At 45.0% G+C, this 18,955-nt stretch overlaps 2 protein-coding genes across 4 annotated transcripts in view; both read left to right on the top strand.

Annotated features, from left to right (window-relative positions):
• Positions 1 to 18,955, top strand: part of LOC125436226 (cytochrome P450 2K6-like) — a 154,231-nt gene that overhangs the window by 26,391 nt on the left and 108,885 nt on the right. The gene's annotated exons all lie outside the window — the stretch shown is intronic.
• LOC125436215 (cytochrome P450 2K6-like) overlaps positions 9,454 to 18,955 on the top strand; it is a 21,083-nt gene continuing 11,581 nt past the window's right edge. The window contains exons 1-4 of one of the 3 annotated variants that reach the window (XM_048503029.1): positions 9,454 to 9,700; positions 10,660 to 10,771; positions 12,636 to 12,839; positions 14,691 to 14,853. In XM_048503029.1, coding sequence (XP_048358986.1) covers positions 12,657 to 12,839; positions 14,691 to 14,853 — 346 coding nt within the window. In that variant the 5' untranslated portion in view covers positions 9,454 to 9,700; positions 10,660 to 10,771; positions 12,636 to 12,656. Of the gene's footprint in view, positions 9,721 to 10,022; positions 10,238 to 10,659; positions 10,772 to 12,635; positions 12,840 to 14,690; positions 14,854 to 18,955 lie in introns of those variants that run through there. The other 2 variants (XM_048503019.1, XM_048503040.1) reach the window with 2 other exon arrangements.

The raw sequence follows: 18,955 nt of genomic DNA, 5'->3' as shown, positions 1-18,955 counted from the left end.
TGACTTGTGGCACTTTTTCAAGACCAAAATATGACATCCACTCGTACCAGTGAATCTGGCCCCACTATATTTACAGCATAATTCAAAATCTGCACTATAAATTTGTTTTAGTGAGAATCAATGTCCTGTGTCCTCAGGGAAAGTGCAAGAAGAAATGACAAAGGTAATTGGGTCTGCTCAGCCGCGCATTGAACACCGAGCAAAGCTGCCCTACACCGATGCGGTGGTTCACGAAATCCAGAGGTTTGCAAATATTGCCCCTGCAAGTGCGCCCCATGCTACGAATGTGGATGTGACTCTTGGAGGCTACTTCATTCCAAAGGTGATTGTTCTTAGCTGTACAGTCATTGCTCAACTGAATCTGCTCCTTTTTTGCTACCAACATGGTGGGATATGAGAGCCAGTCAATGACGTGCTTCTGTGCCCCACAGATTTCTCTTCCTGGGAAGGAGAGAAATCACAATGACTTTGCTTGGACTGGGACACACACACACACACACAAGCCTTTATTGGCATATAAAACAGGACAAAATTTTAAAACAAAACAAGGTTAAGAAATACAGTTAAAATTACTAATTTCCAGTATAAAATTTGCCACAGTTTCACAAAAGAGTACATCAGAGCTGTTCAGGAGATTGGGTATCTTATAACATTCATGCCACTGAGAACATTGCAAGAAAATCGAATTCATGTATTTCATGCGTATCTTATTGTATTTAGGGCACAGAAACAAAGAATGGTCAAGTGTTTCAACCGTAGTCATATCACACGAACAAACTCTTTTAGAATGTTCCATATTCTTAAATCTTCCCTCCAGCAGAGCTGATGGCAGCACATTTCATCTTGCAGTAGCCAAGGCTCTCCTCTGGGTGGGATTAATCAGCAGACGAAGATATGCTGCCATAATTCCACGCTCGCATGGGATTAATAATGTAGTCGGAGAACAGGTTGTCTTGGCAGCACAAGTCAAATTATGAAAATCAAGTTAATTTCCAGTCTGTTCTCGTCACAATAATTAGCAAAACTGTACATTAGGCGTTTAAGGCCAGTACTGGACAAGGACAATAACACTGCATCGTCTGCATACAACATTAAAGGAACACGGGTAAGATGTAATTTAGGACTATGCCCATCCACAGACACCAAAGCATGAGGTAAATCATTGAGGAATACATTGAATAAAGTAGGAGCCAGTATGCAACCTTGTTTGACCCCACGAGGAGTACTAATTCTGCTGGTTAACTGACCTTCCCCAGAGCATCTAACTTGACAAACAGTGTTAGTATACAACTGTTTGATCAGGAATAGAAGTCTGGGGTCAACATTCAATGACCTCATCTTGTCCCACAGGAGATTTCTTGTCACGGTATCAAAGGCTCCTTTTAGGTCAATAAAAGCAGCAAACAATTTAGAAGCCTTTGTAGTAGCATACTTATTTACCAGATGGGAGAGTACTAAACAGTGATCCAAGGTTGACTTATTTCTACAAAATCCTGCTTGCTCAGGTCCAATGATTTTAGTTTGATCCAGCCAAGTTTGCAAGCTAATCAATAATAATTTTGAATAGAGCTTTCCAATTACCGATAGTAGACTAATTGGCCGGTAATTGGAAGGATCAGTAGGGTCTCCCTTTTTGTAGATTGGTACTAATATGGCTAATCGCCAGCTGTTTGGGATAACACCTGTGTTATTAATGATGGTAAACACTGCCGCCAGGAGAGGGGTCCACCACTCCAGATCTGATTTCAAAATCTCCGGGATAATTGAATCTGGACCAGCCGCTTTCCCATTCTTTAGACCACTTATCAGATCAGCAATTTCCTGTACTGAGACAGGGGGCCAGTCAGGCAATTCAAGAGGGTCTACCACTGGGCACGGGGTTTCCAACTCATCAGCATAAAAAAGGTTAGAAAAGTAGCTATGCCAATTAAGTGGGGAAATTGATGAGGATGATGTGAGGCCCACATTACACGGTCCATTAATTAGATACCAGAACTGCTTGGAATTATTTGTTGCGGTCGTGTGTAAAAGTTGGTTCCATTTAAGTTCCGCTAGATATTGCTGTTTCTGTTGTATGCAATGTTGGAGACAGCGCTTTAGGGTCTGAAGACTAGCAAGATCCGTGTTGGAATTAGATCTTCTGAATCTCCTATATAGGGACCTTATTTGTTGGTTAATTTTAATACATTCCTTGTCAAACCAGGAATTTTTTGAACTTCTTGTATCTCCTCTGAGATGGTCTTTGCTTATCAAAGAATTTGTCAATTGGGTAATTTGTCAAACAGCTCTATCCCCACTCCTGGACTGTTTGCTTTAATTATACCCGATTTTAAATTGGAAACAAAAGGCAATTTTATAAAAGCTTTAAAAGTGGCCTCAGTTTGTGATGACCACTTCAAACGAAAATGTAGATCATTGTTGATGGATTCAGGATTTGTGGTAGACTCAACAGAAAGAGAAAACACTAAAGGCAGATGGTCACTCAAGGCATAATCATCGACAACAAACTGGGAAATTGAACCTAAAAGTTGAGGGGAAACAAGGACATAATCTATCACACTACAACCATTGGCTGACATAAAAGTAAAGCCATCTGCATTAGAGAACTTTCTCAAACCATTCAACCAAAGTTTGTTGAAACGCATAGCAAATTTGGCTAAATTAAGACCTGCAAAATTGCTGATTTGATATTTTGATTGCCGAGCTGCAGGAGTAAATAAAAATTGTATTACTTCGGAGTCACAGGTCACACTGTCCAATAAAGAGTACACACAGTTGCCCACTCTAGTTTGGACTGGGACACACATTTCAAACTGTGAAGACACTGTCCATCCAAGCAATTTTTTTTACCTTGCTTACCTCGCATTTGAATTTCCCCGAAACTCAGTTTGTTGGGGTGGCATTTTCTAGGCCTGGAAGATAACTCATGTGCTTGATGGACCGCCTTCGTTTTCTTCAACAATGTATTGCTTTGGCTTTGCAGGGAACGCATATCATCCCCTTACTGTACTCTGTGCTGTACGATGAATCTCAGTGGGAAAAACCATTCAAATTCTATCCTGAGCATTTCCTTGATTCCGACGGAAAGTTCGTCAGGAAAGACGCCTTCCTGCCTTTCTCTGCAGGTAACTCCTTTTAGATACATCATTGTGAATTTAAATAGTGGCTTGACTTGGAAGAATATCATCCCAGTGGGCCATTTTCACTTCTTTCACGATTCCCTTTATTCCTCAACATTGTTCATTACTGGGTTGCTATCAACTGCAGACTGCCTTCATTTATACTTCTTTGTGTCTCATGTTTAAATTCTTTGAAACATTGTTCCATGGGGAGATGGTTTAAAATGACATAAATGGGTAGGGCTTACCTGTCTCATCTGTATTGTCACAGGTCGGCGAGCGTGTGCAGGTGAGACCCTTGCCAAAATGGAGATCTTCCTCTTCTTTGCAAGTCTCCTGCAGAGGTTCACTTTCCAGCCAGCCCCTGGGACATCCAAGGAAGACCTGGACCTCACCCCTGACTCTGGCATTACTTCATCTCCAATGCCTTACCGTATCTGTGCTTTGCCACGTTCTTAACATCCAGCCATGTTTAGCTCCCCTGTGAGCTCCGCTTTCCTCTACTACACTTTCATTCCTGCCGAGGGCATGGTAAACTCAGTGGAACTAACCTCAGTACCTGCCTATCCATGAACTCTACCTAGGCTTCTTCAGAGGCTTAAATTAGTTCAAAATTTGAACCTTGAGTCATTGTTGTCTGCTGAATTCTTCTATTTGCACATTGTTGAGACCTTCAAAAAACCGAAAACAATGAAATTGGGCAACAGCAATGGCCTACTTTCAAGTGAGATCCATCCCATCCCACTGGCTGTGTTGATGAAACAATTTTGTTAGAGCTGCATTTTGGACATCAGACCCGCTTTACAAACCCATAAGCTGGGTTTGCTTATAATGCCAAATCTGAGAAATACATATTTAAAGCAAAGACCTCAGCTTCACTGAATGAGAAAGCAAACTCAACTGACTCAACTCAGAAACTGCTACTGAGAAGACTTTGGCTTGGATCCAGTGGGTTATTCCTGTGGGCAAAAGGGTCTTCTCCTAAAGAGCATAACTTGAGCTGCACTCACTGGGAGACGAGGAAAGCAAAGTCTGTGGGCCAAAATCACTGGATCCCAGCCAAAGATTTGTGCCATTCCTCTTAGTACCTTAATTGTCTGCTGAATTCTTCTAGTCCCCCATTACTGAGACCATGTGTTTCATTTTACGAGTATACCACGATTCTCTCTTTCGTGATAGCCTCAGTTGGTGTCTTGTAGAAATAAAGTTCCTTTAACTGAGGAAGGTCTACTGAAGTCTTTATCCACCTGCTTCACTGCTTGGTGCGCTACACAGCAATACTCCTGGGTGGCTGGTTACAAGCATCTCGAGTGAACTAGTAGGGCTGGATTTTCCCCAATGTAGTGGCAGCTGCGGTAAAGAGGAGGCAAAACAGTGGCTAGTCTTGCTCAGCAATTTGACACAGCCTGGTTCCATTGATAGTTCCCCGTGGTTTTGACTATTCATTTATTGTTTTGACTTGCACTCAAATCCCTGCTTAGCCACCAGTTCCAAGGGCACATCTCTGGCTTCCTTCTTTCCGTCTTTATCATACTTTGTTATAGTGTTATACCTGTAAGGAGGGTTATCAAACACTAGGGTTGGTAAATGGGGAAAAAATTCGGCCCTGGTTTGGATTTGGGTCCAGTTCGGGTGTATGGGGTCGGATCCTGCCAGGCTCGGATACACCAGAATTTGGGGTGACATCCGAGATTCTTGGATGTGTTTTTATTTTTTGCTGTTTTTTCACGTTTTGGCCTGCAGTTATGGACTCTTAAAAGGGTAGCCCCCATCTTCTTAGCTCCCATTTGAAAGAATGGGGGATAAGAGCACCCCTTTTGGGAATCCATAACTTTGGCCCTCCTGAACCAAACTGCACCAAACTTGGGAGGTATCATCAGGATAGTCACCCGGTGACACCCTGAAATTTTGGTGCCTATATGTTTAGAAATGCGCCCCCTGCAGGCCAAAACGTGAAAAAACACCCAAAAAATTAAAACGCAATTCGGGTGGTCCATGGGATTCAGCTGATTCGGGTGGTCCATGGGATTCGGACAGCTCCGATTCGGACCCTGCTCATCCGAATCCATCTGAATCAATGCAGATTCGGCCAAAATCCAGATTTGGACCGTCCGAATCTCCAACCCTATCAAACACCGGGCATATTGAAGATGTTGTCCATGTGAGTCACAATCAAATTAATTCTCCAGCATTTGCTCCCCTACTTTTTATTTTACATTAGTAAAAGGCTTGCTATAGGCTTATGTGGCTTCCCTTCCAGACTCAGAGCCCTTGCCTGTCTGTCCCCTGCTTGCCACCAGCTAGCTTTTACAAGCCTACTTTTAGCACACACCATACTGAGTAAGGGATCCAATAAACAAGAAAAATGCCATTCGTCTGTCCCTCTTTCACTACATTCCCTATGAGAGGTTAAAATATTGGGCAGGCTTTTGAGCTTGGGATGGCTCTTCAGAGTTTCCATTACCTGGACATTTTCTGCAGTTCCCTAGGATGGCACATGGTCAAAATGGCTGTCTCTTCCAGGACTCAGACGACAGCCACGTCTCCCTGGAGATACCCAGGTAAGAAATAAGTGCTTCCTCCTTGCTCCCCAGAGTTTTATTCATTCTCTTCCTCCACCCACTGACCAGGTCAGCCTGCATCCAAGAACCTTCTCCTGAAGCCTCCAGGAGGTTTCTTCCAAAAGTCCTTTCTAGTATTTTAAAACCTCCAAATCTCATGTCCTGCTTGGAGAAAGGAGGGAAAACCTTCATCCATCCTATTGTCTCTATTAGAATTTCTAGCAAGGTGGTAGAGGTGAGGCTGGAAAACAATTGAACTGACAGCCCCCCCTCCTCCAGCCCAGAAGGGGAAAATGGTCAAAACATTCAGACCTCAAGTGGAGAAAGTCATTTCTTCGCACACTCTCCTGGTCATCAGGATGGACTGGATTAGCCTGATCTTATCCAATTTGAGAACCTAAGCAAGATCAGACCTGGTTAGAACTTGGATGGGAGACCACCAAGAAACCTTGGTGTGTCTGCAAGGATCGTCTGGGTATAAAGGCTATAACATAATTTAACAATGGGCAATAAACAAATGAACATAGAATTATGGTGTATTCTCTCTGTGATACACCTCTGAAGATGCCGGCCACAGATGCAGGTGAAACGTTAGGAACAACATCTACCAGACCACGTCCATGCAGCCCGGAAAAGAATGATGGGGTTACAGCAGTCTAAATATTCTGCTATCTTTTCAATCATTTCTGTAACCACCCCAAACATACCTTAATTTTCTCCCTTTTTTCTGCTTAGACTGTTATGAGAAACAAAATAGTCCTGCAAAGTGTGACATTCTGAGAAAGAGGATGCTTCCTCCTATTGGTTTTCAACTCAGCAGGAGGGAGGATCACAGTTGTGCCCCTGTTGTGTTCAATAGCCACAGTTTAACCATGTCACACTTTCCACTAGCAATGACTGAGCTGATTTTAGTTATCACATGAGCTGCAACTGGTCAGTAAGGCAATATTAACAAATAGCTCTGCTGGGTTACATCCTACATTGACAGAGGAAACCTGGAGAGGTGGAATAGGAATCTCAGATAGTTTCTGCTCATCCTCTTCCCTAGGAGGGATTCACACCAAGACCTTCATATCACGGCTTTGAGTCCAGGTTATTAGCGTAAACAAATATGGAAAGACAATAAGAAGAACCGGTGCCTTGGGATCTATGGGAGAGAGCTCTATTAGCAAGGCATGCTGGGTTTGCAAATTAGGTTAAATACTTTGGAAAAGTGGGGGGAAACAGGCAGAATAAAGAGAAATATTAAATTTAACAGCATAGTAATTAAGAATCAATACTATGACTCAGGAGAATATAGTAAGAGACCTGTGAGAGAATTCACAATTTTTATTTATTTTATTTATTTTTATCGTATTTATATACCGCCCCATCCCCTAAGGGCTCTGGGCGGTGAACAACAAGTGTTGCAAAACAGTAATAACAATAGCAATAAAATTAATATAATTAACATCATTAAAATATAAAATTACAGCGTTCCACATGAATCACTTGGCGTCCAGCATTAAAACTATCAATAAAAACCCCTCCCGGAGAGGGGGACGGTATAGATGTCACAAACTCCCAGAATGTTAAAAGGAGGGACAGAAAGGGCGCACACCATCAGCGGCTGGCCTCCCCGAAGGCCCGGTGGAACAGCTCGGTCTTACAGGCCCTGCGGAACTCTCCAAGATCCCGCAGGGCCTGAACAGTTGAGCATTAAGGTAGTCAGAGAAATGAGTCAGACAATGAGCATTACGGTAGTCAGAGAAAGAGCGAGCAGTAGAAATTTTAAAGTCCCATCCCTGAGCTAGAGTTCCTGTATAGATTCATAGTTATGGGGCCCACTGACCGTTGGGTGTATTGTTGTTAAGGGCTTGCAAGCTGAAAGCCCATTCCGCACAGGCCAATAAACACAGGTGTAGGATGAAAAAAACAACAACGTTTGGAGTGTGGACTTTGCAGAGATCCCGCCCCCACAATGAGTCTGCCTCGTGTTATTTCCACCAAACCGTTTTTTTTGAAAATTGCTAAACTAGTGAATCTTTTTAAAAATCGAAGGTTGCAGCCACTCACATGCAAATGGCAGGGCTGAGATGCTTTATTTGCCACCCTTTCCCCCCTTTTTTAAAAAATTGCGACTTGCATCTGCGTGGCTACCCAGGTGCAGATGGTCGTACCATGAGACATCAGCATTTGTGCATGCCTGCATAGCTACACACCAATGGGAAGTAAATTAAAAAAACATGCGTTTCCATGCAAAGGCGCAATAGCAGCCCACTGTCAGGACTGAGCCTGTCAGTGATGGATGGCAGGCAGAGCAGGGGGAGGGGGTTTACCATTCCTTGATACTGGCCGAAGGTCTGGAGTCTTCCCCTCGCCACCCCAGGACATCCCGGACACAGATCTTATCACAGGGAAGTGTGAACTGTTCCCAGGCTCGCAATGCTGTGTAGTAAATGCTTTGTAGTTTGCAGAGGGATAGTTGGAGCTGTTTGGCTTGGGGGGAGGGGGCAATGGGATATAGTTGGTGGGTTTGCGCAGGAATCACCAGATTCCTCTTTGATGATGTTATCTACGCTCTGAAATAAAGGCTTTAGAACAAATCTACAGTTTCCGTGATTTCCAGATCCGAGGTTTGACACCCACATTGTTTGCATGGGCTCCAATCATTGCCTGCAAGGATGCGTATGAACGCAAAAACAGGGAAATGAGTTCTTTTATCCTGACTGCAACCCACTATACATTTGCTGTGTGGAAGGGACTGAACAGTTATACTGAGGCATAGACCCTCCTTGGCCCAGAGCAGTTCTATTCTGTTTATACAGCCTTCGTGTGTGTGTGTCTGTGTGTGTGTGTGTATGTGCGTGCATGTGCAGAGCTGCCAAAATGTTCAAAAAAGAGTCCAGCCTGGACAATGAGAGAAGTGGGGACCTGATTCCTGGAAAGTAAAGTTCCCCCACTGCCCAGACCCTTGCAAACACTGTGGGATGCCTTCCAGGTGCAATGTGAAAATAAGAAACTGTGTGGGTCCAAAAAGGATGAGTGCGGAACATGGGGATGATGGTTAACCCTACGAGAATGTGTTGGCCGCTCTCGAGTGGCCAGCACAAAAACCGAAAACCTAATGGTTGGAGATAGGAGCCCTCTAAGCCAAGCAATCTTCTGACCTGATTGTGGACATGTCCATCACCCAAACAAGCGAGCAACGTCTAGAAGAGGCTTTGGCTAAAAATCAAGCCTTAGGAGAAGGAAACAGATTCAAAGCAGCAGTTCACTGAGGCAGTGCATGCTGCCCAATTTCTAGCATCGCAAAACAAAAGCCAGCATGCAGAAGTTAGCTACGATGCATGCCTAAAAGAGAGAGGAGCCCTCAAGCCAGCAAGGAGAACACCAAGCAACCCTGGCCCCCACCTGGTGGAATGAGCTTCCACCCGCGATTAGGGCCCTGCGGGACATGGGGACTATCATCGGGACTATCCTCCTCCTCCTCCTCCTCCTCCTCCTCCTCCTCCTCCTCCTCCTCCTCCTCCTCTTTCTTCACTTTTAAACTTTTTCATAGGAGTTTGGAAAACAGGATCCTTTCTCCTCTCCTCCTCCTCCTTCTTCTTGATTTTTCAATTTTTGTGTAAAACTTTTTCTAACATAGGAAAGTTTTGAAAACAGGATCCTTTCCACCTACCGTCTATTTGAAAACATCAGCTGAAGACTTAAACACCGAGACCCAAAGAGTTAAAACCACAGTTAGAGAAAAACAGCTTGGTTTCCGGAGCAGGTTGGCCGTGTCGGGGGAGGGGGGGAAGGGGGAGAGAGCGGCAATGAACACTGCAGCTTCTTTTCTGTGCCTCTGTTGTTGAAATATTCTCTGCAATCAACCAGGCGGGTGTTCTGTTTTGCAAAGTTCACCCGGGAAGGGGCGATGCCTGGGACATGATCGTGCCTTGAGTTCTGTCCGTTGCATGGAGCATGGCTGAGAGAAGCTGAGGCGGGGCTGGTTGTTGCTGCAGGTCAGTCACCAGGAGAGGATCTGGGTGCTGCTTGGTAGGAGGACGACAGGGATTGTGAGTGGGGCAGACCAAAAAAGTTTCCAGCCACAGGGCAGTATCAGCAGCCAGGGAGGGAGATTTCCAGAATGATGCTTTGTGTGTGTAATCTGAACCACTCTTACAACAATCTTGCGTGGAAGGCCAGTATTGTTATTCCTCTAATTGGAGCTGCAGGGCTAAGATTGAAAGAGGTGGATTCGAACCGGCTGTTATGCTCTTTGGCTGATTTTGCACGGGCCAAAGAGGATGCGTTCAGGCCCTTTTAAAAAGTGTTTGGGATGGGACGTTCCCACAGAACTCGCCCCCTAAATGCTTCACACCCACACTATTTGCCAGAACCCGGGTTAAAGGCAAGCCCCTAAATTAGCGATATTTTTCCTTTAACCCGGATTTCAATGCTGCCTGCTTGCCTGTGCGAACTACGGCAGCCAGGACGCATTCGTTCCCATCCCCTTCTGTCCAGCATCATGGTGGATTCCCCAGGTGATCCCCTTTAGAATGGATGATCTAAGGAGGCCGACATGCCATGCAGGTAGGTGGGGGGATTAACGGAGGTGGATTCTCTGGTGTGGGGCTTCTTGGCTGTGCATTTCTCACTGAAATACTGCGTTTCCTCTGTTAACCATGCTGCCTCCTGCCGCCGGGATTCCAGCGATGACCCCAAGTTGCTTGTGCAGAATCAGCCCCACCCTCTGAACATTCCTTCCCACCAGCAGTCTGTCCATACTGGGATGGTCCACTCCACCACCTCCGGCCTCCCCATTCCCCTCAGTCCCTTCAAGTTCACCCCTTTGACCTTCAGAAACATCCCCCCCCCCAAGACATGGAAAATATAACATTCATTCTCCTTTGGCATGGTTTCAGTATCCAGAACTGATACTGATCTAAGGAGCTATTAATTACTGGGAATCCCAATATATATTCCACCTAAACTAACCCATCCTGTTTTTCAAGTTAAATGAACAAGTCTAAATGTGGCAGAGAGGATCGCCAGGAAATGCAAAGAAGTCAAGGAGGGAGCAAAACACAGCTCATCTGAGAGAATTACACAGAAGTGCCACTGCAGGTATTGTAATTCAAGCTGTTACCGCTGTTGCTCGGGTAACAATAAGTGATTTCAGCTCAGCAATGTATTGAGGGGCAGGAAGCCGGTGTTTCTTCAAGGCAAAGTATTTTATTTGGAAGCGGTGGTGACAGCTCGGGCAGGAGAATCGCACCTTGCAAACAAGTGCAAGAACTTTTATTTACAAACATCAGAGGGGGCAAAGGGGCAGGTAAAGGGGGCAAGTCCCTCACCAAACACCAATAAGGAAACAACAGAACAAAAGGAAGATACAATTACAACTTTTGTGAATGGGATCACGAAATCCCACTGTTAAGTGTCTTCCCGCGAGATTTCGCAATGGTGCTGAAAGGAGAGCGGAGAAGGTCCATTCAGAGAATCTGGGTGGGCTTGCTACCGCACCCAGCTAGCTGCGTTATCAGATGGCTGTTTCCTTCAGTTATGACCTGAGGCTCCCGCGCCTCAGCTCCGCAACAAAAGGGGAGTTCAAACTGTCCAATGGTGGTCCAGACACGTTTTCCAATGGCTGGAACCTCTAGGTGCTGCTATCAGTTTCAATTTGCAAAACCAAAGAGGGTCTTTGTCTTTGCTAAGGAGGCGGCTGGGTGTTGGTCTAAGCTGCATTCCAGGGCTAACTTCCTTGTCCCTTAATATCAGCTTCTATAGGCTATTGCTGTTACTAACAAACACAAATATCAAAAATAACATTTCTAAACTTAAACCTTAGGGAAACCTTAAGGAATAAACACATATAGTTACAGGCAAAAATCTCCTAGATTAACAATAACAAACCTTAAACTAGCTGGAGAAACGTCCAGCTGTACATCGCCTTTAAACAGCGGGCAAATCATAAATTCAACACAAAAGGGGCTTTCATTACATCCAAAAAGGGCAAAGGCAAGAGGGAAATCATATAACATCAGCACAATCATATATATGCGTTCCTTGTGAGCCTCGTGGAGGCCTCTGAACCACACAAGTTTCTGCGTCTTTACATGGAACCAGTGTAGTCATGTAACTTGACTTCAAGAAAATATTTTGGCTATTTTCTTGGGCGGTAACAAACCCACAGTCCACTTATGGTGGCTCCAGCAAGGGACAGGCGGGCGTGGCCTCCCTCTGCAGAGCCTTCCTTGCTCGGCTCCCACCCTCTCAAGCAGTGACCGTGTTTAGCTTCTAAGATCTGCTACCTTCCCTCCACAACTGTGACATACAAGGGGTTCAAATACAATGGGAGAAAATTATAGCTGAGTTCTAATGTTCTTTCCCTATGAAGCTTGATCATTTCCTCCTGACCATTTGTACTATCGGTATAATGAACAGGATACAAAGGTTATCATATAATCTAACAACAGCGAAAAACAACAGTGAAGAAAAATGAACAAAGAATTATTGAGTTCCAGCAGTCGAAATCTTCTGCTGCCTTTTCAACCAGTTCTGAAACCATTCCAAACATACCCTAATTTTCTCCTTTTTTCTGCTTAGACTGTTATCAGAAATTTGAAATCATTTGAAATAAACTAAGAATGTTAACATTCAAATGAACCTACAATGAGCCACTTTTAAAATCTTCTGTGCACATCACATAACTCAAGGGATAATCAAGCTTCACGACAGAAAAACACAGATCTTTATTTCAAAATAACTGTTAGGTATTCACTGGCATCACTAGACTTTGGACCTGGTAGATAATCAACTAGCTTAGCCTTCTGGATAACATTGCACTGTCTTTTTATATATTTTTAGACTGCATGGGTTGGGTTATTCATACTGGGCTGGGTCTAGAAGAGCAATTTGTGCTGCTCATTCCAGTGAGCAGAAACAGCTGGATCAAATTCTCCTGCACATTTCTCTGTAACCCACACAGGCAACTTCTCCGGATCACGAAATGGATTGGATGGATCCTTTTTCTGTGTTGTTCCTACTTGCCCTAACTCTTGCATTCCTTTGGAAAATGAGCCGTTCGTGGAACGGGAGTAGCCACAGGCTTCCACCAGGACCAAAGGCTTTACCACTGATTGGAAACCTTCACCAAATGGATTTGAAGAGGCCGTACAGAACCATGTTACAGGTAACTTTCTTGTTCATTGTGCTTTTTTTTATGCCACCAACTTCCTGCAAGGCAAGTGGCAACAGAGAAGGAAGAATGAGGTAGAAACTGCCCACAAGTCACAGCCAACGTTTCCAGTAGTAGAGTTTGGATTTATACCCCTCCTTTCTCTCCTGTAAGGAAATTCAAAAAGTCTTACAAACTCCTTTCCTTTCTTCTCCCCACACAGACCTCCTGTGAGGCAGGTGGGGCTGAAACAGTTCAGGGAGAACTGTGACTAGCCCAGGCAGGAATGCTAGGAGTGGGGAAACACATCTGGTCCACCAGATAAGACTCCGCCGCTCATGTGGAAGAGTGGGGAATCAAACCCGGTTCTCCAGATTAGACTTCACCTGCTCATACCCACTATATCATGCTGGCTCTCTGAAAAAGCTAAAAGCCATAGAAGTGTAAAGGCTTGGTTCTATGAATACTGAGTAAGCCATATTGACAAGACAATTCATTCCTTTAGGAAAGGGACTATGCTGGGTGTATGGCTGCAAAAGGTCAATTTTTGAACTGGACACTCTGGTATTTTCCCTTTCTGTCCAGTAAGCTGCCCGGTGTTTCCCATGTGGCTCGATAAAACATCCTCTTTTTCTCCATTGACTGCCAACAAGGCAGAGAAGAAAGGAAGTTTGGCATTCAGCAGGCAAGCAGGAGGTCCTAGTGATGTCAGCTGCTTTGGGTCCCATTGGGGAGAAAAGTGGGGAGTGAATAAATAAATAATATAAGATATACTCATCTGCCCAGCTTGGTTTCTGTTCCGTGGCTTGTGAGTTTTCTGTGCATTCTATGTGCAAAGACTCAAGTGGCTGTTGTGGTGTTATGCCCCGCCCCCAAAGCAAGGGGGTGCAGGGATTTGAGACAATTTGAAAGAATTTGAGAGAAATGGACTTGAACCATCACTTAAATAAACCATCACTTAAACACAACCATCACTTAAACAAACATCTGTAAGTTATTATTTGACTGCTGGAAAACTTAGGCCGTTTCCGCACGGCCCTTTTATGGCGCCCTGGGGACGGCAAAAACGCCGTTCCCAGGGAGCCATTCGCACAGGCGGCGCTGCTGCAACGCTCCCCCTCCCCCAGGGCGGCGTCAGGCCGCCCTAAAAAACAACTCTTTAAAGGGTTGTTTTTGCCCCAACAGCGTGTTCCCGGCGGCGCGGTGCAAACGGCACCGCCGGGAACACGCTGTTTCCCTTCCCTTTCCCACTCACCTTGTCCCCATCATCGGCCTGCTGGCCTCTGAAGCCCCTCCCTCACTGTCCTCCGACCCCTGGAGGTCGGAGGGCAGCGTGGGCGGGGCTTCGGAGGCCAGCAGGCCGACGATGGGGACAAGGTGAGTGGGAAAGGGAAGGGGGCAGAGGCAGCTCCATGCGGAGCCGCCTGTAGTCCAACGGCCTCCGCCCCCACGCCGGCAGAATTCTTGCTGGCGTGGGGGCGCCTGGGGGGCCGTGCGGAAACGGCCTTATATAATCAGGAACTCAGTGGTTTTGTTTTTAAAATCAATAAAAGTAGTATAAATAAATCTTAAATGTTTGGAGAAGACGAGAAAAAAATTCTTGTACCATTGTTATTATTGATCAGATTTCTAACCACCCCCCTCCTTTTCGGGCTCGGGGCAGCTGACAGCATATTAATACAGTATAAAATATCTAAAACAATATAAACAGGCTCAGAAGGATCTATTTGAGTTCTATGTAATTAGGCATTTACATTTGGTTGACAATTTCTTATCAAGTGTCTCTACTGTTTCTGTTGACACCATCTGGCAACCCTAGCTGGATAACAGGAAGGACGTTCCTCATTATCTTTAATTATATTACAGTTCTCGAAACAGTACGGCCCGGTCTACCGCATCCAACTGGGATGGCAGAAAATGGTAGTCCTGGCAGGCTACGAGGCTGTGAAGGAGGCGTTGGTGAACCAGGGAGATGCCTTTGCGGACAGGCCCCACGTCCCAATCTTTGATGACCAACGAGGGGGCCATGGTGAGGTCATTCCTTCTGAAGAGTAGCCTGTCTCGCTTGCAGATGTAGGACTTGTTCCCACTGCTGCTCGGGTAGCATTAAGTGATTTCAGCTCAGGCAACGTAGTGAGGCGCAGGAAGCCGGTGCTCATCAAAGCAAAGTATTTTATTCGGAAGTGGTGGTGACAGCTCGGGCAGGAGAATTGCGCTCCCATAACCAAGCACAAGAACTTTTATACACACACATCCAAAGGGGCAAAGGGGCAGGTAAACGGGGCAGGTAAGGGGGCAGGTCCCTTACCGAACACCAATAAAGAAACATCAATACAAAAGAAAGATACAGTGACAACTTTGTGATGGGACCACGAAATCTCGCTGTCAAGCATCTTCCCGCGAGACTTCGCAATGGTGCTGAAAGGAGAGCGGAGAAGGTCCATTCATAGAACTGGGTGGGCCTGCTACTGCACCCAGTTATTTCCTTCAGTTATTACCTGAGGCTCCCGCGCCTCAGTTCCGCAACAAAGGAGAGTTCAAACTGTCCAATGGTGGTCCCGACTTGTTTTCCAACGGCTGGGACCTCTGGGTGCTGTCATCAGATTTGATTTGCAAAACCAAAGGGGTCTTTGTTTTTGCTGAGGAGTCGGCTGGGTGTTGGTCTAAGCTGAATTCCAAGGCTAACTTCCTTGTCCCTTAATAGCAGCTTCTACAGGCTATTGCTTTTACTAACAAACACAAATATCAAAAATAACATTTCTAAACTTAAACATTAGAGAAAACCTTAAAGAGTACAAGCACATATACTTATAGGCAAGAATATCCTAAATTAACAATAACAAAACCTTAAATCAACTGGAAAACCTAGCTAAAATATAAACCTAGACATTGGGTAAATAGTAAATTCAACACTAAAAGGCTTTCATTATATCCTAAAAAAGGCAAAGGCAAGAGGGAAACCATGTAAAACATTGGCATAGTCACATATAAATGTCCTTTGCAAGCCTTATGGAGGCTTCTGAACCACACAGATCTCTGTGTCCTGACCTGGAGCCAGTGTAGTCAGGTAACTCGACTCAGGAAAATATTTTGGCTATTTTCCTGGCGGTAACAGACTTACAGTCAGGGATGTAGGTAAGGGGGGGGTGTCACAGGTTCAACCCCCCCGCCCCTTACATCTTCACATATTTCTGGAAGGTGCAATTCTCCAAAGGTTGCTTTAAGGGGAAAGGACTTCAAACTGAGTTTCAGCACTTTTCCCTTTAAGCAATCTTTGGGGAATTGTCCCTTTAAGAAATATGTGAAGGCTTCACAAGAGACCAGCCTGCCTGTAGAGAGAGTTGGCGGTGGCGGCAGAGAGAGGCCACTGCTGCCGCCATCTACCTGCCTAGCAGCTGAAGGGCAAGGGGAACTCACCCATTGGCTGCTAGGGACTGGCAAAGAGTTGGCAGTGGTGGCGGCAGAGAGGGGCCACCGCTGCCTCTGCAGCTGCCATTTCTCCCCTAGCAGCCGTAGGGCAAAGGAAACTCACCCCATGGCTGCTAGGAGCTGGCAGGGAGTCAGTGGTGGTGGTGGGGGAGAGGGGCCGCCGCCGCCCTGCCTAGCAGCTGGAGGTTGAGGGAAACTCGCCCCTCGGCTGCTAGGCACTGGCAGGGAGGTGGTGGTGGTAGCAGCAGTGGTGGAGAGGGGCTGCCGCTGCCTCCCTGCCTAGCAGCCCGGGGGGTTAGGGAAACTCGCCCCTGTCTGCCAGGCAGTGAAGAGGGCTGGAGACCCACTTACTCATGAGTAAGTGGGGCTGCACACACGGGGCACCCGGAGGGGGTGTGTCTCTGGGCACCATTTGGCCCCGGCACTCTTTTGACCGAGGACACTATTCCCTATTAAATGTGGGGATTCTTTGCAGTGGGCCAAACAGCCACGTTTGGAGCTCACCTTTTCTTTTCCCGGTTTTCCAAACAGATTGGGAGGGAGCTGTGATTTGTCAGGCTAGCAAAACTAATCACTTGTTAGTAGTAAGTTATTTAAAATCCACTTTACAGTAACCTTCTAAATGCAACAGAAAAGAGAACAAAGGGGGGGGCTTTAAAGAAAGCCTTTGAAGGTTGAAAGTGGACGGGCAGAGAGGCAGCCGGCTCTTTTCAGCTGCTTGATAAGAGCTTTGATTTCCCCAGAAACTCCAGGTAAAGCTTTGGGAAATCCAATGCAAAATTATATTGGCTTAAATTTATGGAATTTAAGCCAAAAGAATTTTGCATCAGATTTCTCAAAGCTGTACCTGGAGTTTGGAGCGATTCCCTCCAGCTTGGGAGGCGGGGGGGGGGCAGAGCTTGGGGAGGCATGGCCCCGCTCATGGGTGGGGCACCACCCCCTTAGCCCCGCCCCCTTAACCCAACGCATAAAAATTTTATATCTACGTCACTGCTTACAGTCATGGATAATCTGTGCCAAAAGTTACTCAAGAAAATATACATGGGCTCATTCCGCACATGCAGAATAATGCACTTTGAAACTGCTTTCAGTGCTCTTTGAAGCTGTGCGGAATAGCAAAATCCACTTGCAAACAGTTGTGAAAGTGGTTTGAAAACACATTATTTTGCATGTGCGGAAGAGGCCATGGTGAAGTTTTCCAGTTTAGGGAACTGGGCTGACTGAAGGTGTTTTGATACAAGTACTTACCTCCAACTGAGGGCAAAGAACAACCACAAGGAATCGAGGACACAGAAACAGCATGAGGGAAAGTTTTATAAAACAGGCTCAAACAATAGTTATTAGAGGAATTCTCCCGGGCTTTCTCTGTATAATGAAACATTCTGTATTATTTTTATTTCCACAGTACTCTTAGAATTCAGAGCTAGTTGCAGTGGCGAATATAATTCAAATGACAAAAACTACCATCCCCAAAGTGCTAAATATGAACCAGCTCAAGGCTCTTGTGAAAATATTTAATCTATAAAAGTGCAGGTGCACACTTTATGACAAAGTGGCCTGCCAAATTGTGTACCGTATGCGGCCCTCTGTTTAGAACTGGGCCAAAATTCATTAGTTTATAGGGCTTGGTTGAGAGCTTTTAAATTTTGGCTTCGCCTGCATTTCTCGCATGATGAGCACTCGCTGATTCACCTACTTTTGTCTGATACTCAGGCTAATCCATGGTTCTCTCTGATCGAAAGAAAGATTGAATCACTTGGTATATCTCTCGACTCGCTTTTCCCGCTATCTAGTTCAGAATCCTACAACTTGTTAAAACAAAAATTGTTGGAAAGCGAATGGATTAATTTATTTAGGGCTGCTATTATTATTATTATTATTATTATTTATTCCACTTTTATACCGCCCTCCCCCAGAGGGCTCAGAGGGCTATGAAAACTTGTTCACCCTTACATCTTTCAATACCCCTATATCAAAACAGGATGGCTCCCTATTTGTATTTTTTGACTAATCCAATGCAGAGAAGAGCCCTCACACTTGCTCGCTTCAATGTTTTCCCCTCCGCTTTATTGCGTGGTAGATTTAACAACTTGGAAATGAGCGAAAGGGTATGCTCTTGTGGTGAACAACAAATTGAAACATTGGCACATCAACTGCTTTGCTGCCCTAAATCTGCTAATATCAGATCAAAATATTCCAACATTCTTTCTAGGATACCTAGTGAAATGGAAGAATCAAGTAGACTTCCTTTTCTTCTGGACAATTCTGACAATGAAACTTGTGAATTGGTTGCACAATTTTTACTGGAGGTGATGCACAATCAATAATTTATATTTTATCTTAAACCTTTGTATTTGTATACCTTTTATCTTAAACCTTTGTATTTGTATACCTTTTATCTCAGGTTTTTTATTGTGTTATGATTATTGTTATGCCAAATAAAGGCTTATTATTATTATTATTATTATACTTTATGACAAAGTGCTAACACGTGCAGATCCCGAAACTGTATGTACAACGGACATCCTATTCTGGAAAAGCTCAAAGCCATAACCCACATAAACATATCACAAGGAGCCCAACCCAGCATCCAATGTTCAACAGACACTAAAAAGGGGGAAAGTCCATATCAAGTTTTAAAGTGGAAAGGAAATGCTCCTCGCCAGAATCAGCTGAGCTGACTGTAAGCATAATCCCTCCCC

This window comes from Sphaerodactylus townsendi, linkage group LG01 (assembly GCF_021028975.2).
Source record: "Sphaerodactylus townsendi isolate TG3544 linkage group LG01, MPM_Stown_v2.3, whole genome shotgun sequence".
NCBI classification, from domain to species: domain Eukaryota; kingdom Metazoa; phylum Chordata; class Lepidosauria; order Squamata; family Sphaerodactylidae; genus Sphaerodactylus; species Sphaerodactylus townsendi.
Note: the sequence above shows the minus strand (reverse complement) of the source record. Positions and strands in the feature narration are given on the sequence as shown.